Source organism: Ambystoma mexicanum, chromosome 7q (assembly GCF_040938575.1).
Source record: "Ambystoma mexicanum isolate Mex_15411 chromosome 7q, UKY_AmexF1_1, whole genome shotgun sequence".
Classification (NCBI taxonomy): Eukaryota; Metazoa; Chordata; class Amphibia; order Caudata; family Ambystomatidae; genus Ambystoma; species Ambystoma mexicanum.
Genome location: NC_090941.1, coordinates 306,388,337 through 306,411,336, shown reverse-complemented (window position 1 = coordinate 306,411,336; position 23,000 = coordinate 306,388,337). Strand labels below are relative to the sequence as shown.

Below are 23,000 nucleotides of genomic sequence, written 5' to 3'. Positions count from 1 at the left end.
AATATTTTGGGTTATCAAATGGATTATTCTACTTTCACATTCCAGGTAAGTTGTTTTTTTTCCAGCCATTTTTCAACCCACCATAAATGAGCTGGCGTTTTATAACCATGCCCCAATGCTCCAATCACAAGGCTGTCAAGACTATATCGCACTGATGATCCCTAATAAGGGTGAACCAGGTATGTAGTTACATGGTAGCCTTGAGAAATATATGTCTTGGGTTAGTCAAGCTACATATAAGGTATTAATTAAGTAAGACAAAGACACATTTCTGGAGCAAAAGGCTTGTGTTTGAACTCATTTGAGTACCCACAATGCCTTGCTTATGTGGCTCTGAACTGGAGGTGAACTTCCAGCAATGGTTGCTAGGTGGCGTTTTTTGACTTGGCTCAAATGGACTATTCTAATATCACATTTCAGGTGAATGGGTTTTTTCAAGCTTTTTGAAAGCCACCATCACTTTGCTGGTGTTTTACCTATCTAGTTTTTAAAAAGCAAACTAAAGTAATCATATGTTATCATTTGTCTTGTGTTTACGTCCTGCACAAGCTGACTTCTTCCTGCAGTAGCAATGCTACACTTTTTGTCGACCTTACACAAAAAGACATTCTAAATCATGTTTTGATCCATTCATCACATCTGCGCTTAGGTTCTCTCCACCCAAACAGTGTCAATTAGACATGAAATAGTACTATTATAACTCAGTAAACAACACATTATTTTTTTATATTTCCACAAAAATGATGTATTTGAACAAAGCGTCATACGTCATGCTATTGTAGAACAATGTCATTAGTAAACACTTTTTATTCTGTCAGTGTTTATCTCATAACAACCCCAAAATAATATGCATCAAACATCACAGCCTTGAAAAGGCATTCACCATAAACTGCATTCAGAAAATTCATACATTCTAAATTAAATATCATCTATCATACACATCATCAACACTGAGGTTTTATATAGGTTTTACGTTTTATATAGGTATGCCCAACATCAGCAGATTACACAAGGCCTAAAAGTGGGCAATATTTGCAAAATAACATACAAGGAAGTTTCATAACAATGTTTGCTTGGTAGCTGGGAGCAAATTTGTATGGGAATGTGTGACAAATGGTGTCTTCAAAGCACATTGGTCCAGTGTCATTGATCAATAGTATCATCTGCACAGCAAATTTCCTCATGAAATTAGCCCACTTCCACAAATCTGGGCCACACTGGTCTGTTTGGCCAGCACTTTCGGCATTGCCCCGTTGCCCTATAACCAGTCTATGTTTTTGTATTACTGTACAAAAAAGAGCATGATTCTATTCTTATAAAAAACAAAACGTTCAATATTTACATGTCTGATGCAGCTAAAATAAATTGTTAGCCATCTTAGAGAACAATGAAAGCTACCATTTGTGCATGTAATCTACTATGGTTTGTTGAAAAATAGCAAAACCACTACCCGGTGATTGAAATGCTTGCAACTATCCAGACTTCCCGTTCAATGCCTCCAAATGTTCTCCCCTTGGTGACCATGAAATACCCATGCATGCTACACTCAGCACTTTTCTTATAAAAGTCGCGCATTGTGTATTGCCCTGCCAGATGCCATCTTCAGACCACAAACACTGCTGTCAAGATGTATTCAAGGCTTGTGATGCGATATGGCAATTTTAGGCAAGAGCCCCCTAGTGAAACACCAGCAGAGTGATGATAGATGGGGCATCGTTCTGGCCTTAAGCATGTATTCTGGATTTTTTTTTTTTGTAAACTCTTTTTATTGATTTCACAAAATAACACGCAAACAATCCCCCCCTCCCTTCCCCCCCCCCTCGGCAACAAGCTAAATCCTTGCACCCTCCAACCCTCTTAGATGAAAAGAGAACAAAAACAACAGAACACAGTTATCGCAGATCCAGAAGCCTCAATCGCTGCGGACACCACATCACCTTATAATCGTCATTAAGAACTTGCAGTAGTTCCCCCCAGTCTGCTGCGAAGCTTTGGGCCTTATTGTCCATGGCATAGGTTGCCCATTCCAAAGCCACTATCTCCCACAGTTTTCGGAACCAGTCTTGTATTCTAGGAACTTCTGAGCCTTTCCATCTCTGGGCTATTAACTGCATAGCTGCCAGAGTCGTGATGACAATCGCTTTTTCTCTTCCTCTAGGTTCACCTGCCTCAGAAACCACCCGCTCCCCCAAGAGAATGTGCGCTGGGGACCTCCCGGCCTTCAGCCCAAAGGCCAGCACCTGTGCCTCCCTCACCTCCCCCCAGAACGGTTCTAGCTTGGGGCAGTCCCACCAAATGTGTTCCGCGGAGCCCACCATCCCGCATCCCCTCCAGCAGAATCTCGTCACAGTAGGAAAAAATCTGTTCAGCCGGATCGGGGTATAATGCCACCTAAACATAATCTTATACCACGTCTCCTGTAGTTGGGACGCTCTAGCCAGTTTGGGGATTTTCCTCCACAGTTTCCCCCAGTCCGTCCGGCTGATCCGGCGTCCTAGGGCCTCCTCCCACTCTCGCATGTATGCCCATTGGGCCCCCTCCTTCGAGCCTGCCAGAGTCTTATAGATGTTAGAGATAAGGCCTCTCACCCCGTCACTTGTAAGCAAGAGTTTTTCAAAGGGAGTCGGATCCCTTGTCGCAGCTTTCCTATTCCCTGGATGAAGAACCTAATGGCGGATCTGAGCATATCTCAACCTCTCCCTCTCTTGTACCGCAAAATGCTTCTTACAGTCGCTAAATGATAACACCTCTCCTCCAGAAAACATATTGCACAGTTTCCGACAGCCCCCTTCCTGCCAGCTCACAAAAGCGCCTTTCTCCACCCCGGGGGAAAAGTCCCCATTACCGAATATGGGGGTGAAGGGAGACGGGAATGTGGTAATCTCCTCCGATTTTGCTAGCCTATCCCATGTGTCTGCCATAAGTTTGGTGATGGTGCTCTCGTAAAGATGGTCCGGCCTGTGCCGTTTCGGGAGCCACAATACTTCCGCCAAGTTTCGATGTGCTACAGCCCTATCCATTCTCACCCACAATTTGTCTTGCGTACCTGTATTCAGGTTTTTTAAAAGGGAGGAAAGGGGTTCTTCACTTTTACTTGCGGGAGCATAAATCAACGCAGTGCTGCTGGAAGTCTTCCAAAGACAGTTAACCAATGCTCAATAAACTCTTGCACCCTTACTGAGTCCGAAACCTTCCCTGTGCTAACATTATTCATCAGCGGAATTGTAAAGTGAAGACAGAGACATGCATGGTTATGGCAGACCCGGGCCGCCACAAAGGGCTACTGTCTACTCTACCCAATTCTCTTCCTGTCCTCTATACCAAACTCTAAGAGATGCATTATAAGGCTACACTCCTAAAGCCCCCCTTCAAATCAGAGTGAATGCGGGCAGCATGTTTGTGATCGGAGATGAGGTCCTGTGTGCAAAATAATGGCATTTAAAGGAACGGCTTGTCATCTCAAACCCAATCAACGGACCATAAACTGTCTGCCACATTTCTCACTGTGAGAGTTGTCGCTTGTATCCCACCGCTGCCTCAGCCCTGAGTCTAAGAAATGAACTCAACACGGAACAGTCCAGTACATCTTCTAATTTCTCGACAGTCTCCACAATGCCGTCCACAGCTTCACTTGAGAGAACTGTGGCCGCATTGGATTTAAATTTCTTCACGAGATCTTCCTGGCTGAGGGGCTTCCTCCAGTGACCATAGAAGGTATTGCATCGCTCCGTGAAGACGTCGCCATTCTGCAGCGTCACGCTCATTTCACAGTAAAGTTTCTCAAAGTTTGGCTTGTTGTCATTGGGGTGTTCCACTTGCAATTTCTGCAGTAACTGCTTCAGCTGAGGCCGACAAATCTTGTCCTCGCTGAAAGAATGGACAGACATGTTCCCATCCAGTAGAGCGGAGCATGCATTGAATTGGAATGAATGCCGGGCTTCGTGCTCTGAAGTGGGGAAAGGTCGGTTCACGTACTTGGCCTCTGGAACCTTAAGAACAATTTTTTGAATGCTGTCAACAGGGAAGACTTCATCCCCACTAACAATATGCTTCCGTAAAGAGCATGCTGCATCGGCCACCCAGTGCATCCCAAGGTGAGCAGGGAAGCGTTTGATGGCCACATCTTGCTTGTCCAGCAGCCAGGTGTAGCAGTCCAGCGACGGCAGCCGGTGCGGTGCGTAATCTGCATAAAAAGCCCCAAATCCTGACTCGAGGTCTAATATCTGCTTGTTGCCTTCCAGACCCAAGAATGCCAAGCAAGCTGCTTCCATGCCATTCTTTGCTGCATTTCCGATGTGCAGAGGTTTGGTCTGTGTTGCGGCATTAGCCATCGGGGCTCCTGAGTATGAAGCAGCAATTGCCAAAGCTTCGCGGCAGTGAGACTGGTCAAGACCCATCAATTTTGCTGCCGCTGCTGCACTTCCTAAAGTGCCAACCACCGCTGGAGGATGAAACCTGGTAAACAGAAAAAAGATACAGGTAAGTGATTGATTGATTGATATTTTATTTCTATGGCGCTCATACACAAGTGTTTCAGAGCGCGACAAGGCAAGGGAGGGGAACAGGGGAGAACAAAACAGCGATCTTACTAGGCCCAGTGACATTGAGAACGTGCGAGGGAATACCTTGAATGGATGCAAACACATATTTCATGATTGTGTATTCCAACTATGTATTTCAAAGGATGAACCATATTTGGACGAAAAAGATATTAAAGTCTTTACTATATTGTTCACATTTCTCTTGTCACTTATTTCTCGTTAGTGATGGAATAATTGTCTAATTGATACTATATAGGACCTGAAAAAGTCCCCTAAGACCTTCAAGTTTTCCCAAAAATAAATCGTCACAATATTCTCAGATGCAGTCGTCTGTCAGCTCCGTTGCGCCCAGATGCCTCTCCTAGAGTAACATGCCACTTTATACATCAAAAGCATTGACAAATGATCCATGCATTCTTCCGGTGTTGCCATCACATGCCTAGGTAGTAACTTTATGTGCCAGGTATTGCCACTATGTTCTCTTATACTCTCATCATGTGACAAGTACTGCAATCATATACCTGGTAGTGTCACATCAAAAGCCCAGCCCAGGCACCCATAACACGCCCAGTTTTGACTTCAAATGCCAACATGCTCCCACCATGGCCAGCAGACCTGGCTTTAGCAGCAGCAGCACCCTGGCAGCAAAAAAACAACAAAAAAATGGACACTGCAGATATGATATTTTACATCATTGTAAAGCTCTTGAAATTTAGACGATGATACATATTCCAACACAAATTACGTCTGCGTGACCAAACTTTGAGCTGGAGTCCAACAACAAAATAGACATAGCAAAATGTATAAAAAGGAGTACGGTTTGTTACATCTCCTGTGAAGAGAAAAAAACAATAGCTCATGGTTTGGTTACATTTTGTGGAGTAAAAACACCCAAAATGCTGCCTAACCACTGTAAAAAAGAAATAGAGGACACGATTTCCCTGGGGAATTACCATACAGACTGACGTCATGAGCACTGCGTAGCGTAGGCCACCTTGTGGTTGTTTTACGATGGCACTGGCGCAGTTATGGCAGCTTTGGACACCAACATTGATAATTTGTCGGGCTTGTGATGTTTTGTGCTACAACCATAGCATCATTTTAAGAAAGTAGTGTCGCTGAAAACCCCATCAGGACCAATTAAGCCATCCATCCTTCTGAGGTCCATAAAAGGAGTACCATTACAATGGGTAGCAATAACACCTATAATTCCAGGGTTTCCAAGCAGAAGGAATCCGGCATGGAGTGCTGCATACATATACGGTATTATTATTCCTGTCAAGGGTGCATTATCTCCCCTCCCGCCCCCCCCCCTCCCCTGCTAGCCAGCTGTTTCTGGTAACCAGCATCCCTACGAGTGCCGTGTTATTGCCCCAGGTTTCCCTAAGCAGCTTTATAACAGGCTAGTGGCCCTGCAGTTCCAACCAGAGGGTAGAACCTCTCCATCTGGCACAGCGGTTCTCAGTATGAGGACCAATGGGCCCAGAGCCATGCCATTTCTAATAATATTCTTCAAACAAATAAAAATGATCACCGTTGTAAATAGTGCTATACTGTTATTATCACCCATCTCAGAAGGATAAGCTGAGTTGTCATGACAAAACTGTGACCTTTAGGATGCACATATATACTCATTGGATTGATAAGTCCACTGTGTAAATGTGCAAGATGGCTGTCCTGGAGCATCCTCCAGTCTTTCAGATTTGGTGGCCCAGTACTTTGTTGCCTCTGACAAGCCAACACAGTTTGTGACATCAAACTTGCATTTGCCCACTCACCATTACCAAATCACTGGACAGCTGAGCATAAACTTAGACAGCCTCGGAGGACTTTAGTTGTGTTTGCAATCAGCATGATTGTATAAAGATGACAGACCTATACCAGAACCCCCAAATGATGTGGGGCTTTTCCTTCAAGTTGACTGCAGAGCATCGAAGATGAGACTAAGGATAGACTAAAAGCAGGTAGGACTTGGATCCCTCCACTCCTCAAGCAACGTTTTCCATTTGAATTGCTTGGGCTTAAAGGGGTGTGATTTGTCCAATTTGGAGCTTGGTCTGAATGTGTCCAGGTGAATTAAGCAATCTAACAACGTATGTGAAATATTGAATATATCACAGTATTGGATATTAAAACAAAGGTACGTAGGAATTAGCACACTTAACATACAGTGCTGCTCCTCCTTACTAAATTAATGTTCATATTCAGGTCCTCTTGAGCTGACCTGCCTTTATAGTAGCACCTGATATATATGAACTTAATCTATTGAACCAAATATGCTTTGCATAGTGCCGGCGCATTCTCGCAGATCTGAGGACTTCGCGTGAAACCAAATCCTGTCAGTTGCTATATTTGCACTGAGTCACTATCCTAGTCGTACAATCCTTATCCCACTCTTAAACATTTTATCGGCTGTTCGCTCCACGCCTACCGTTTTGGAATGTCGCTGGCTTCATTGGAAAAGCGCATGAGTCGACCCTGTACTTCGATGCCCACATTGAAGGCCAGCAGCAGGTCCAGTCCGGAGTACCTCTGCTTGGGAGGCATGGCTTCCGCTATGGCAATCAAAGCTGGGAGCACAGCCCCGGAGGGATGTGTGGCGGGGTGCCATGTATCATCGAAATCCATCGAGTGAATCTAGAAACAGACAGACATGTACAAGGAACCATCAGCCCAAGAAAAATTATCACAGCGAGAAGAATCGGTGAACTTCCGGACCACAGTGACTGATTCAAGCAGCAGTACAACCGAGACATCCGAGCCATTAAATGCCCGATTGTGTCTCAAACATCTAGAAAATGGAGCAAAATTAGTATTTACCATCTGCAAGTTGCAAAATTATTCAAAGGTCTTGTACTCCATGTTGTACCCTAAACCTTTGTGCATTATGGACCATACCTACAAGCTTTACACTTTATTCTAAAATGATCTTCAATTTCCTGCATTGATGAAGGGTTGTACTTGGCAATGTGTGGATCGCTCCCTTTAGCCACACCACCAGAACTTCAGAATCACATTGGCTGATGTGACTCTGTAACCATGCGTTGTACATTTTCAAACTTTTCCTGAACTGCTATGGAAAGTGATCTGGCCCAAAAACCGTCTGGATGTTCTTTTGACACTGGTTGGGGAGATACCTTATGGTGAGAACAATCTCTCCTGACATGACACGGGATGTTTTGAGAGCTCATGAACACTTCCGATCAGAGCAGGGATACTCGACCAGCCCGTGTTACCCACCCAACCCTGTCTCACAATCATACTGATGCACAGTCAGGATCCCTCCATATTGAAGGCTCTCTGCCCAATCCAAAGCTCTTTTTACCCACATCAGTACCAACGCTGTCGGGTCAAAATAGTGCCGTCAAAGCAGTGTGGGCTGAAACAGGCAAGTCGAAAAAAAGTGGTCAAAATGGTGCTGCCACAATAAAGCAGGGCACAAGACAAAAAAGTTGTGAGATCAGAGCCATTTGGCATGCATCCCACAGTGCCATTTTCCCAATACCTCCTCTGCCTCCCTTCTTCTTGCTGGTTCCCATGCCCCTTAGCCTGATGCCACATAGATTATGTATACCTCTCCATGGGCTTCTACCCTCCCATCTAATCCATGACTGCAACCGATGAGAGACACTGTCTTATCCGAAAGAGTTCCCAGCTCTGTGGCAGCCATTTCGGCACTGCACTCGCGGAGCTCCAAATGAATGGCGCTCACAGCCCTTGCCACTTGGTTTTTTCCCTTTTATAACACTAAGGAATTGTATCCAGGTGCTTATTGCTGTAGAGCCTGTGTGACCAGTCTATACTGGTATGTTAATTCTCTAAGCCAACATTAACGTCCTCACTTTGCTTGGGCCTTAACTATGAAGTTAAGTTAGGCTATGAAGCTTAAGTAATATGGCATGGAAACCACTTAAATAAACCGATCTGAGAGGAAGAAGAATAAGAGATGAGATTGAACGGTCACAAAGATGTCAGCCATTTCAAAATTGAGACACGCACATTAGCACGGTATTAGCCTATTTGATATTTATATGTTGTTCGTCAACATGCGAGGCGGCAGACCGAAAAAAAGCGAAAAAGAGGAAAAAGGAACCCTGCAGTGTCAGATCCGTGTTAGAGGGACAGCTCTGATGCTGCAGGTTTGGAGGGGACCTGGAGGCGATAAAGCAGGTAAGTAGGGGAGGTGGTGAGGGGGTGGGCGCATTTGGGTTGAATGTGAAGAGGGATTGAGGTTATTTCTTCGTCTTGGAATTTTTCGCCTGCGAACAGATTTATTTCGAACAGTTTGCCGCAAACAATTATCAGACGAAAACAACCCGAAATCGAGTGCAGTCCTGTGCCAACAAACCAGGCATCAACATTAATGTGCCCTATGTCTACATTAACTACAATGAATCCTCTGCACCCAGAACCCCACAATACCTACTCTGCTACTGACAGCTTTTGCACACTATTGAAGTCTAGAACTGTACCAAGCTCTAAATCCCCATGCTGCATTCTTCATTACCATTTAGCTTCAATACCATATAGGTTTTCTACATTTGGTGGAGTATAAAGCTCTTCCTGGACATGTTTTACTTAGTAGTACATATTAGCTTAAAACACGTGAATGGTGGGGGGGGGTGCAGAAATTCGACTACAGCACACTATAACACACGGAATGCAAATCTACCTACAGCAACTCCATTAGTGAAGGACGCGTACAGAGGCGGAAGTCTGACATCTGATTGGCCCCAAACGGTGCTGGATCTGTCAGAGCTGTAGACCTGGAAAACAACACAAGGGTTGATTAATTGTGTCCAGTTTTAAGAAATATGAGATAAATGTGATGGCTTCATGAAAACAAACCCCACTACTAGCAGTATAGCGTTCAAGGAATTCTTTCATGCTGCACTGAAATCTTGGGCAACCGCCCCAGGTGTGATGCCGCACTCAAAAAATGGAATCATCGATCTTTAGTCTTCACAACCATAGGAGTGCGTTCAGCCAATCAGGTGGCCAGGAATATGGGTGGAATCTGTCAGTGAATGCCTGTGTTCTCTCTGACACCTGAGCACCACCCACGGCCCAGCCCCATCTTTTTTTACCATTGTACTCTTCCCTTCTTCTCACTGCAATCACACCCCAGGCACTCACAGCGGCTCACACTGCACACAAATTACTTCCTCGCCTGGGGGCCCTATTTTTACCGGGCTTGTGCACTCCCTAGGAATTGCTGCAATGCAAACAGAAAAGGAAGTTACCCTCCTTTCTACTTCTGATGGCAGCAGCCATCTTTGTTTTTCTTTTTTTATGGGAGATTGGGCATGCGCCATAGACGCAGAGTCCATCTCCCTTAATTAAAACGTTTACAATATTTGCACTCTTGCAGGAGCCCTCGCACGACAAATAGTAGTCACCCCCACATTGGGGAGTGAACAGGGCCAGTAAAGGTTCAGAGGCTCCACTGAGGCTATGCTACCCTTGGCCTATATTAGGCTCAGGCTGGCGAGCCGTTACTGGCTGGTATGCCCCTAAACACAGTGATGATCACTTTAGTTTAGTCCAGAGAATTCACCCACTATGCTTTGATCATTCCACACATACTCCAGAGGCATACAAACTATCACAAATCCCATCCCTACTCCTCCTCATTTCCTTTCCAACCTGCTCAAATCATGTGCATTTAACCATTCCCCTACTCTAGTGCCCTTTTTTATTCTCTCACTGAGCGAGTTATCAATATCCTTTGTGGGTGTACAGTATGCCAGTCTCCCAACAATATGTTGGGGTCTGGAACAATATACACAATTCTAAATATAACATTTCTGACACCAATGCCCAATCTCTCACATACTGTAGTGTATACAGTGGTTCCAACATCATGATCCCTTTACCATGCAATATGCAAAAGAGCAAGAAGGACGTAGGCAAACCCTCAAATGCTAAGGACGAGTATGCTTGTCCTATTAACATAGACTTGCGTAGAGCTCAGCATTTTAGGGGTTCAGTCCCCAAATCCCAAAGTAAACGTGATTTGTTTACATTACACGTGTTTTGTATGTTATAAGCAAGGGCGTTACACACTTCAGTGAGAAACGCTGCACAAAGGACAGTAGCAGTGAGTCGAGCAATCCCTTGCAGGCTGAATGAGGACAGCACAGGCTAACAATAAAAAAGTAGTGTATCATATACACAGTGAAAACAGTGTTAGGAATGTGTACGATGCCGCAGATCCATAGGCGAGTAGTGGATGTTGAGGGTGGGGCGTGGCTACTCAGAATGCTTCCGGTGCACTTTTTCTGGATAGAGGGAGCGATTTGAGGGCAGTGTTCAAGGCTTCGAGAGTGGCCATGTTTTTGATTTCCAGTTGCAATGACTTGCAATGATGAGGCGCAAGGAGAGTGAAGGAGGGCAGTGGGAGGCAGGGCTGGAGAGGGCGAGGGTCTGTCAAAATGAGTAAGGCTTGGGAATACCAGGATGTGAGGATGGAAGTGACAGGGAATAGAGTTGGCAAGGTTGGATGGCACGGAGCAGTCCCTGAATGTGTCTTTGATATCATCACACAGGAACGCTTTATTGCTGCTGACCCTGCCTATGGCATTTTACAGAGTGTCTCACAGTCTAGTAGACGACAGGAATTGCGTTTGAGCGGGTTTTAGAGAAGTACATTTGGAATGTCCTACTGTGAGACACAACGCCAAACAAAAGAGATTACTAGAAGTTTTAGAATTAATCTTAACCTCTTGCATTGCTCTGGGCAACCCTCCAGACCATCGTTCTTCGCCTGCCGAGCCATTACAGAAGGGGAAAAACCATATGCAAATCATGCTTGGTCCTACCCCAAAAGGGGCAGTCCAGTCCAAACTGCTAGGTCACATTCCATCTGCAAGAGACCACAAGCATCCCCAGACCTGATTCGGTGTCATCAGTAAGGAGTAGCTAGAGTCTGTAGGCACAGCAAGCTCAGGACCCACGTCTGGGCATATCCGTCCCACTCGGGGTGACTTAAAGCAAAACAAAAGCGGTGATGGCTGGAAGGTTTAGAGTTAATCTTATCCTCATGTGGCCATTGAAAATGGCCATCGTTAAGTGGGCACTCAACAGTGTCTTATATCAAAGAAATTTGTGAGGTAAAACCTTGTTTTAATAAACCATTCTGATTAAATAATTAGAATCTGTCCGCGCAGAAAAGAACTTTTACAAAGACATGGGATCACAGCAGTGCATGCAATACAAATGTTACTGAACATAACGCAACAAATATGTGCCTTGTCGCTGTAGACTCGGTCAGGAGTCGGTATGCAGCCCCCCCAAACTGCGCCGTGCTGGCCACAATAATGGCTTTGAATCTGTGCGTCTTTATTCCTCGCACATCAACAGGAATCTGAACATGAAAACGGAAACCCCAAATCCTCCCTTTCCGCCCACCCCACTCCCCGTGCCATTCGGCTCCCTCCCACTCACGTGGCACATTACTCAAGACATTACAGTTGCTGAGCAAACTGGGCATTCATAATGCGTGTGCTGCCTCCGAAGCATACTTGCCAACCCTACTGATTTAGGCAGTAGGCAAATACTTTTTAAGCGGGCCTACCCCTGATAGATTTGGGTGACAGACCCTACTGCTTTTTCCAGTGGCTGATAATTTATGTGACTCTAAGGCAGGCTGCTTCAGACCGGGCATAGGACAAAGCATTTAACGCAACACATTCCTTTGTCTGTGCGGTGGGCGGGGAAGTGATTACTTTGAGTAATCGGCTCAGATCAATCCATTGACCTGACAGCTACGTGACTGTGCCCTGCACTCTGGCCGGGGACAGCCTTTCAGTGAACCACCAGTGAAGACAAGTGGCAGAGCCCTGCACTCTTGCCGGGACAGACTTTTGGTGAACCAACAGTGAAGACATGTGGCAGAGCATACCACCATAACATAGCATCTGCCTATCAGATGGAGGAGGGTATCAGTCTGCTTTTCAGTATTCAACTTGCACTGCGGGAATAAGTATGTACTCCCAGGCTGCTGCTGCTGCTGCTACAGAGCAGTGGCAAACGTTGCCCACCAGCTCTGTGTGATTATCTTCTGTCAAGTTAGGTAATTGAATTTGGTGTTAACTTACCATTCAGAAGTATACATTTTAAACAGTTGTACATCTTTCCATGTTGTGTTGTTTGAAGGGTTGTGTATTTTACAATGCTACAGTGGTGCAAACAATGTATGTTTTGTATTTTCCTGTGATGTCAGCATTATTTTTGACACTTGAAAAATCCTGCATCTTTTTGGTCACAGAATGTTGGCAAGTATGCAGAAGGGTGTGGATAGCCAGCAGAGCTGTGCTGGTGACAGACTACTCACAACTGAGCAGTAAAGATATTGAGGGCGGTGTAAGTGCAAATAGGGTACTGCATGTCCCTCGTTTCATATGTGACGTCACACATGCTATTGGAAAAGGCGCGCGCAGGACAATCTTGTTTGCAGGGAAGATTTCAAACAAAAATAGGACATGCGAATGTGTAGTAATTAGAAGCGTGAAGAAGCTTAACCCTTACCTTGCTGTACTGCAGCACCTTTTGGAAGACCTCGGTGGTTGTGCCCAGCAGCCCGACTCCCAGGGTGTCCAAGATCATCCGTTTACTCCTCTGAAGCACAGTCTCTGTCAGGTGACCGGCCGTCAAGCCGTGAACCACGCCAGCAAAACTTCCCGTCACAGTCTGTGGGTGAACAAGTGAAGAGAGGGCCGTGAGAAGAGGTGTTCAGTCAAATCACCCACAACCATAAGCTGCACTTACTCTTGGCGTGACTCCATGTCACCTTGGAGCATTTCAACAGTACAAGCATGATCCCACTTTCTGCCTTCAGCGATTCAAACAGACACACAGGGCCTCATTATAAGGTAAAACCAGGCGTGCTTTCCGGGTCCCGCGAGGGGAAGAGGGAGGCAATAATGGGTCAGATGTAATCTGCCCGTTATTACCTCCCGCCCCATTCCCATTAAGCCCTACGGGGCCTCAAATGGGAATGGGGATGGGTTCCTGCAAGGAGGAATTACCGGGTCCTCCTATGTCGGAGTAACCCGGTGAGTCCCCATTGCAGGAACCCGGTAATGGAGCCCGGAACGGAGGCAGCCCATGGCTACCTCCATTCTCGTAATGAGGCCCACAGACTCTGACCCTTTCGAAAACAGAACAGTAGCAATTACCATTCACGTTACTGGGCACCATTCACATTACTGGGCCTCAGGCAGTGCAGTGGCAAGGCAAATTCACATTGCAGGACAATGAGTAACTAGGAATAAAACTCCTGTCCGACAGGGGAGGCCCTGGAAATAATGTTCAAAGTGGCCCCATATTACACATTTTCAGCAAGCCCAACCCTTTCCCTATGAGAAAATGTGGAAATAAAATAGGTTACCACACAAAAGAGGCCCAGGGTGCAGAGGCCTGGCGGGAAATCTCCCGAGTTCCCTGTAGGCCAGTCCACCCCTGCTGTCCGGAAGTCGATTATAACATTTCAAAATACTACAGAGCAGGCCACAAGTGGAATTGTCTTTAATACATGTTATCACCCAGGAGCATGGTACTCATCATGAGGATGAAAGGCCGAGTCAGCCTCACCCATATCAAGATTTCATCTAGTACCCCTAGGGTATAAACAAATGTCAGCAGAGGATACTCAACCGGCCCAGCTATCTTACTGGGTTCAAGAGTGCCCGAAGGCAGTATGCTTTGTAAATTCAACCAATTGGCAGCTAAAATGTACCTGTGTGCCTACAATAAATTGTACACCACTCATGTAGACTTCCCTCATTTGGGTGCTGTGGCGGACTTGGGTGATTGGCCGATTAAGTGTGAGGTGTTTCTTTTATTTTACCCCTGGAGCAAGTCTGCAGCAGAAAAATATCAAAGGATATTGTTATAGTTCTTGAGCAAAAATCAAGATTTGTGCCGATGAGCCTTTCCAAAAGCCACACTTTACATATAGCTATTTAAATCTCATGTTCATGACTCAATGTAGCTCACGCACTTCCTCATGAAAATGGATCTGTTTAACAAGTGTCATTTAAAACCATAGGAAGTCAGCTGTTGCCAAACTCCTCTTTGACGATTTCCGTTCACACGTGCGCTCAACACTAATTACCTGTGAAATCGGGAACAAGTTCCATTCCTTTCTATATGGGTCGGTTATTTAAATGTACAACTGTTAGTGCTTATGAAAAAGAACTCCTTATGAGGAGGACCACGTCCAGTTTAAGGATTTGTGAAGCTCTGCAGGACTCATTCATTACATATGTGATGAGATCTTAGAAGCATCTTCAGAGAAAGTGACATCAAGTTTTACTCACAGGCATCATGAGGATTTTACATTACAAGAAGTTGCCAGGAGTAACCCAAGAGACACATGGCTTGTAGGGTATATGGATAGTCCCAGTGATTATTATACATGGAGCCACACCATGGTCTATTTAACCAGGCTTCAGTTATTTTGGTACTAGCATGCACTGTGAAAACAATTAACATTTGGGCTCTCTCTATTTTTACTGCTAATGTAACGCACATATTTGTTTTTTTTTTTAATTCAGCGCTACAAAACCGCAGGTATCTAAGCGTTGCAATAAGAGTTGTTATTATTATCCTACTACGTGGACCAATTCATCAACCTCAGAAGGATGAAAAGCTGAATGGGCTACGCATGGATGTCAGAAAGAGCGCTCAACTTGCTGTGCTATCTGACTGTCGAGGGTGTCTGACCGGCAGGGTTTGATCAACAACCCTGAGCCTGTCCTCTGTCGTATTTGCCTACATATTTTTTCAGCTATGGTTCGTAAAATACACATTAATGTTTGGCTCTTAAGAGCAAAACAATATTGTTTTATAGAGATGACTTGAAAAGTATACAAATCACATAATAAACCAAAGTGACAAGTATTCACATCGTAATAGACCAGGGGTCTGCAACCTGCTGCGCTGCAGATATTTTGTGCTACAACGCCCATGATCCCGCACCATTCGGATTAGTGGTTAGGCCTAATGCGAGATGTTTAAAACATCTGGAAAGCCTAAGGCATCAGAGCCCTGTTATGAGACATGTAATCAAATAGTCTAGTTGTATCTTTTTATTTTTCCACACAGGATGTGGAAGTCAACATTAGACTTCAAACCCTCTCTTTGGTCTTACAACTGTGCTTTCAAGACTTACCGGCACACAACCTGGACTATTGCAACAGACTTTATTTGGGTGCCAGTAAGATCATGCTTAACAAACTTCAAATATTGAAAGCAAAATAACGCACTCAGGGTTGCATTGAATATCCTGAGGAGGGAACACATCTCTGCAATAAGAAGACAATACAAATGGCTTTCCATAAGCGAAAAGATTGAGCTGAAAACCTTGTCTCTTACATTTAAATCCTTGAATCATACAACTCCACCCTATCTAACTGAAAAATTCTCCATCAGATCGTCTACAGAGGTCACTAGATCGGCTAACACGTCTTGCCTAGTGGTCCCAAGATATAAATTAAAAAAAATCAGGGGGGAGCAGCTTCCCTGTCATGGCGGCCCAACTGTAGAACACACTTCCACCTGCCCTTAAGATGACCGAGCTTTTCACCAACTTCAGGAGAAAATCTATTTCTTGGCTAATCAGCTGTACTAACTATGACTCCATGAGATGAACATGTCCACTCTACTCTCTTTGAACCTTCCTAGATGATGGAATGTATAATCTGTTGTCTCGTCCCTCGTGTATCTCTGACTCTGGAAACTTTCCTGATCTTAATGTAAATCTGTAACTTGCCATATGCCTTTTTTCGACACGTGTTACTGTAATTTTACTATTTGACTATGTCTGTAACGATTGTATTTTTGCTCTAACGCGCCCAGATACCTCAGGGTTATGTGCGCTATAGAAATAAATAAAACAAACATCAAATCCAGCAGTGCAATAAGGTTGTCTGTTTGTAATCATTATTTGACACAACCATTCAGATTATTACTATGCCTGATTTAAAGCAAATTTGAAGTTCCAAAAAAGAAAACTAATTTTGTTTGTGTCAACAAACAGGCATCATGAAGAATTGACTTAATTTGCGCAAGAGGTTTGTGGTTATTCCGTCCAGGAGTTTTTTAAATATTTGACGGGGAAGGGGTTGTCCTCTTCTCCAGAAATGATAGCTCTAACTCCCTTGGTTCATTGCAGCAGTGAGAATTTCATAAATGAAAAGCCAGCATTTTTTGTTGTTGTTCGATGCAAACGATTACTGCAGTAATATCAGGGGAATGCAAAAATGAAAAGTGCAAAAAAGGCTATTTGGTGAAGGAAAGAGGTTGAAATAGCATCAGGACAGAGATGGAAAGAGGTCATCATGTGAAGTTGGGGAGTTGGGGGTGGTCTGGGGAGCCAGTTGCAGTTTGGATGTTTTTGCATTATCAGGGGAATTTCGGGGGAGTCTCGCGAGATTACAGCGGTAATAACGGATGACGCGCTTGGAAACAGAAAAATGCGTTGCAGGAGCATTATCGCGTTAATTGGGGGATACTTATCACGACATTACAGAGGATTATCGGGGGAATGGAAACTGAGGAACAAATATATAAATGGGGGGCATCTGTTGTGATCACATCTACTAGGTAGCGGGGAAAGGGTCTTTGAGAGTAGTGGCCCTAGACAGTGGGGCCCAAACAAACCTATCAATGCAACATGTACCGTGGCCATGGCCGAAGGCTATGGCTAGTGGACCCCAAGGAGAGCTATTAGTGCAATATGTTAGGATGTGGCCACTGGTAATGGCCCAAGACCATGACTAGAGGGCTTGAAAGAAACCTTGTGTTTTAAAATATACAGTGGGCACTGCCAAAGACCGTGCTCACTGGCCAGGGCCGAAGGCCATGGCTAGTGGTCTCCAAGGAAACCTCTATATGGAACATGAACAGTGGTGACTGGCCATGGCTGCAGGCCATGGCTAGTAGGCCTAAAGAAATCCAATTGGTGCAACATGCACAGTGGCCACGGCCAAAGGCCATGGCTAGTGTCTTTGAATAAACTATGGTATAACAAAAACTTTGAAATTCACTGAAAAGACTTTAGTTAAGGGACAGTTAATGTGATCAGAATTAATGCAACAAAACCCTTGAAATTCAGCGGATGTTGGAAGTGATGAACATCTTAACTCGGCGTCCCCCCTATTGCTAAGCCCATGAGCACATACACAACAGATGGGATTCACAATGACAAAGAAAACTAGAGGCTGGCACGATACCTCAGTGGGTTGAGCACTCACTGCTGTGATCTGTGTGTGATCTGTAGGTGGCAGGTTAGAATCCCAGCGAGATCAGCTCAGCTATTCATCTTCCTGAAGGTTGATAAATGAGTACCATCTCTGACTGGGTGATATTGTATGTATTTGTGATCTATATAAAGTGCTTTGGCATAAGCGCAATATAAATAACACATCCATAGATTTTAGGGGTCATCAACGGGGGAATGCTGAGCTAAAATAATCATCTCTTTTCACATCGGCTGAATTTCAAGGGATTGGTTCTGTTAAATCTGATCACCTTAACTAAAGTTTTTTCAGTGAATATATATATATACATTTATACACCCTGATATGCACATGGAAATGATCATCTGGTATGGACCAAAAAGGTAAAATAAAACATGATAGTGAACTCTAGTCAGTGGGAACCATTTGCTAGCACAGACTATTTGGCATTGTTCATTCTCAACAAAGGGGTTTCAGAGGTGTAGCAAATATTGAAGAACTTGAGGTTTCACACCACAAGAGACATGGGCCACTAGTTCTGCCAGCGTAAAGAGTTGCTGAATCTCAATGATGATGTCAACCAAGGCAGAAACATGTTGTTGTTGTTGGCATGCTTGCTCAGAAATCATTTTATTTCGATGCTGGACTGTCATTGTGGACAGGGATGGACACATGGATATTTGTCTTCTAGTCAGGTACAGTGAGCTGAAATATGATTATAAAAGACCCTCTTGAGTGGGCACCAACCCATAGAAAAGGTTGTTTGGCATTGCTTTCCCTCTCACAGTGCATACATCTCCAGGCAGTGCTGTATGATGTCCGCTCTGTCCCTCGCTCCTTGCCACTCTATTCTTCGTTCTACTCACTCCCTCTGCTCCCCCCTCCTCATTTTACAGAGCAGCGACCAGCTGCAGCTATGAGGTGCTCTGTGACATTGTAAACATACAGAAATGAACTGAAAACGACGATAGGGAGATCTAGAAAAACACACACATACACATACACTCTAGTTAGTTTGTAGGTTCGTGGGTGATAAAGCGATGTGTCTCTTCTTCTGGCACACTGGTTTTATATGTACACATTTATTAAACAACCAATGGCAATGCCAACAGTGTTGGGCTTTTGTGTTGGCATGGGAAAGACACTTGCCAAGCACAGCTGTAGTGGTATTAACTGGCATTAACTGCCCATTGATGGTAGGAGGTGCAAAATGGTGCGAGTACGTGGGCATCAATAGCAGTGCAAAAGGCCAGAAATGTTGGCTTTGCCAATGCTTGTCTTAAACAGGAATTCAGTGGCTCTGCCAATTATTGTTTTTACAGGACTTCAGTGAAGGACACACAGCGTGCTTATGAATCGAGCAGGGGAAGGTAGACCTGGTAAGACATTTTATTACACCAGTAGCGTGTTTACAACCCTAATTAAGTCATTAACTTTCAGGTGACTGCTTTCAAAAACACTGGCAGGCACTTTGAATGCAAAGCCTGAGTTCCCATGAGGAGGTGTATTGGGCGGGCAGAGGCAGGAATGGGTGGGAATTGCCATAGCGATTAACATGGCCATGGGGAGGCAATGGGTGGGCACATAACCCAAACAACACCTACAGACTCTGTGTCCTTCCTCACATGTCATTCCTGCCAATCTGTACTCCAGTTCAAACGTTTCAGCTTATAGGTGTCGCAAGCGAAACCTAATAGCCCAAACAAAAAAGAATACTTTAGAGCAGATTTTAATAGTTCGTTTTTTTGTATAGGATTTAGCCTAAATACTGTTAGGCACAATTGCAAAAGTAGACTTCCTGAGAAGGTGGCACTCCTTACATGCTGAAAGATTCCTTTGGCAACTCTACGTATATTTATCTATTGGGAAGTTTTATACAGTCTTATTGAGGTCTTTTCTGCTGCTAATGGCATATGGTGGCAGCTACTGAACATGTGAGGTTACATGTTACTTTCTGGTGAATACTTTTCTTTTTTAGATTTCTCTCTCTGAGCCTCGTATTACTTTTGACTTGTATTGCTGTGATGCCCTCTTGGGGCGCTGTTGCGCAATATACATTCTCAAATCAAATATGCCATGCATAAAATGGCACCATTGGGGAACTTGAGGCTGCACCTGAGAGTTAAAACCTACTGGCTTTGACAAGACTTGTTTTATGTGTTTGACCAATTATGATATATGTTTGCGCTCTTGACAAAAACTAGCTTAAAAGCCAGTGATTGAACTTGTCTCATATAGACCTGCACGATTTAAAACACAACACGTTTCATTATATTGCTACTTGGGAGGGGTGGATATAGTAAATGTAATGTCAATTAGTTGGGATGATGAGTATTTCCGGGTTAATAATGTTGGACTACAATGTCCATGGTGCACAGTGAAATGTTAACCGCAGAAACAGAAGGGCCAATCGAGTACTGTGATTCTTTCTTAGACTCACAAACGCCAAACTTGTAAAATCTTTGAAGGAACAAACGGTGCAAAATGTTGGCGTTCCTTCAAAAACGTTGCAGTTCCCTCACAAGTAAGCACAGACGACGGACATATCCTAATGGGAGCAACAATGAATATACCCCATAGTTGGAGAACATGGAGACGACCAAGAACAATATCCTGCAGTAAATAATGTCTCTGCAGAACAACCCAAAGTACAAAATCACTTTTAACAAACAATGGTGAAGGCCCTGGAGAATCTGACCGACTATTTTGGGTTGAATAAACCGGTCGACCAAAGATATCTTATGCTTATTGGTGATACCCTGGAACACAGCAGCAAATGAAAACAATCCCAGAAACAGCCAATCAGAATAAAGGATGAACCAAAGCTCCCTTCAGTGTTGCTTTCCTTTTTAGAAAATGTTCTTGTCACATTGGCCTTTTGGGTCCAGCCAATGGACTTGATTTTTTTTTAATTTAATAATAGTAATTCATGTTTTACAACAGCAATGTTGATTTCACATAGGGAGACCAATGTAGATTGTGTTTTATCCGTTTTAGATGGGCGGCACAACACCGCAATCTCTGGAAATCTGGTAGCCAATAGGGAACGCTTAGCATTGTTCTAAGGCAAACAGAAAGTGACTACTGTTGCATGTTAACCCCTCCTGGGAGCATGGTAGCTCCCAGGATGTTGTAAAGGGTCACGTGGCAGTGGCCACGTGACCAACCTAATAAAAGAAGCGAGCCGCTTCCGGCTCGCCAGTCACTCCATCACGAGACTCCAGCGTTGTTCTTGGAGCACCATGCTGGTGCTGCGCTGTGTGCGTGCTGGGCCCAAGGACGGGGCCCAGCTTGAGGACGGTGCCCCTGCCGGGCAACGCCGTCCCTGTGGGTTCCCCCTAACCATGTGAGGCGGGTTGGGGAAGGCGACCCCGGCCTGGGTGCCCCCAGAGCCGGGGCCGCAGTGAGCCGGGTGCCCCCGGCCACGTGTGCGGCACTCCGGTGATCCGGAGCGGGTGGGCGGAAACCCCACCCTTGAGTCGGCGGCATGGGCGCCGCATCAGTCTGTCTTTTGTCGGGTGCCACCCGACCTGAGTATGGGGCTGCCCGGTGTCCCGGAGCAGCCCCCAACAATGGCGACGAGGAACGGGCCCGCGAGCCCAAATGGAGGAGAGGTGTGGCGAGCCCATCTACATCTGGGCCCGCGTAGGAGGCATGGCGTGGCGGGCCCCACTCCAACTGGGCCCGCAGGAGGAAAGGAAGATGGCGTGCTGCCTGCCTGTCCCCTGAGGGAGACGGGTGAAGTTCGCGGCATCGGCCGCGTGTGTGCTGCGCCCCTCCCCCGCTTTGGATGTGGACTCTGCAGACTCTGGGAGGGGAGAGACGCATGGGCGGCGTCGGCCGCGATGAGAGGGTAGCGAGGCCCAGCCGCGCAGGAAGGAGTGGCATGTGCGGGGAGCTGCCCCCCCAACTCCGTCAGAAGGGGGTTGCTCCGCGGCCCCAGCCACAATGGGAACGGAGCATGCCCGCGAGGGAGAGGTGTGTGGCCAGCCCCGCAGTGAGGAAGCTACTGCCCCTCCCCCACCGGGAGATACCTGGTGGCCCCTCCAGCCGCAAGAAGAACGCGGGTCGTGGCCCGTGACGGGGCCAGGAAGTAGGAGGCGGCGGCCTCCTCCACAGGAAAAGAAGTGAGGCGGGCCCAAGCACCTACTTTCATTCAAAGCAGATTCTTTCAAACGTGTGTTTAAGTACAGTGACATGGTGCAATCGTCTGTCTGTATGGCTTATACCCTTTTAGCAAACCATACACTCAGAATAGACTGTGTTTGCTTTTCAAAATGCACTAATATCCAGTTGCACAACAACCACAAATACACACACGGGCAGATCTTCTAACAAATGTAAACTTTTAAACAATGTAAACACGGTGAAAGCAGCAAGAGTTATTTGAAGTAATGCGAATGACCTCTCCTTGGGAATGGTTGTTCCTTCACCTAAAGGAGCATTGTAAGTGGGTGCATTTAGTCATTTCTACAGCTATACGGGTCCATTGCTGGTTACAGGGAGAAAGGCGAAGCCTCTGCCCAGGAAAGAATGGAAAAACACCTACCTTGGTAAACATCTCACGGACTGTCAAGCTCACGACGCGTCTAAGCGCAGCTGCTGTGAGCTCCAAGCGCAGCTGCTGCCTGTGTCTGTGTGTGTGTGTGAGCATTAGGTAACTAACGCCGGCGTCTATATACTGTGACCACGGCCATTTCACCTCCCCAGTCTTCCTCTTTTTTAATTGTTGCATTTTGCAGATTGTGTCATCTCCAAGTTTCCTCCTCGTCATAGGCCAGGAGCGGCCTGGACTGCAGGCTCCGTCTATTTGGAAATTCCCTGCTTGTGCCATTTCATGAAGCGCCATCGACAAGCGACCTGGGACCACCTCAAATAGCTGGAACTTAACGAGAAGCACCCTCGGCATTAGGGGAGTGCTTTCTTTACTCAATATCACAGGCATTCAAATAAGGTTTGCCTTGCGGTTTGGTTAAAATAATTGATGCCAGGATGTATTTCTGTTTATATTTTTCCAGGAGGCCCAACCTACACAAAGAAACGTATTTCTCTTTATAGTTTTCTTGGAGGCCTAACCTACACAAAGAAACATGTTGATGTTTTTATTTTTCCTGGAAGCCTAACCTGTACAAAGAAACGCATTTCTGTTTTGATTTTTCAATTGGCAAATTAAAAGCGAAACCTTATGTGTAAGGTAAAAATAATCACAGATTAA

General features: G+C 45.3%; 1 protein-coding gene across 1 annotated transcript; it reads right to left on the bottom strand.

Moving 5' to 3' along the window:
• Positions 1-701: 701 nt before the first annotated feature.
• On the bottom strand, positions 702-22,465 carry ACOD1 (aconitate decarboxylase 1). The gene is made up of 5 exons (XM_069639194.1): positions 22,335-22,465; positions 13,071-13,232; positions 9,218-9,307; positions 6,973-7,178; positions 702-4,455 (listed from the first exon to the last, which is right to left on the bottom strand). Exons 1-5 carry the CDS (start codon positions 22,437-22,439, stop codon positions 3,501-3,503), a joined length of 1,518 nt encoding a protein of 505 aa, XP_069495295.1. The 5' UTR covers positions 22,440-22,465; the 3' UTR covers positions 702-3,500.
• Between the last annotated feature and the right edge of the window lie 535 nt (positions 22,466-23,000).

Excerpts from the sequence above, each read along its gene's own strand:
- ACOD1 (XM_069639194.1), bottom strand. The coding sequence starts at position 22,439 with ATGCTCACACACACACACAGACACAGGCAGCAGCTGCGCTTGGAGCTC. Across the intron at positions 9,308-13,070 it reads AGGTGCTGCAGTACAGCAAG|GTCTACAGCTCTGACAGATC; the intron begins GTAAGGGTTAAG and ends GTTGTTTTCCAG. Across the intron at positions 7,179-9,217 it reads CCTTCACTAATGGAGTTGCT|ATTCACTCGATGGATTTCGA; the intron begins GTAGGTAGATTT and ends GTCTGTTTCTAG.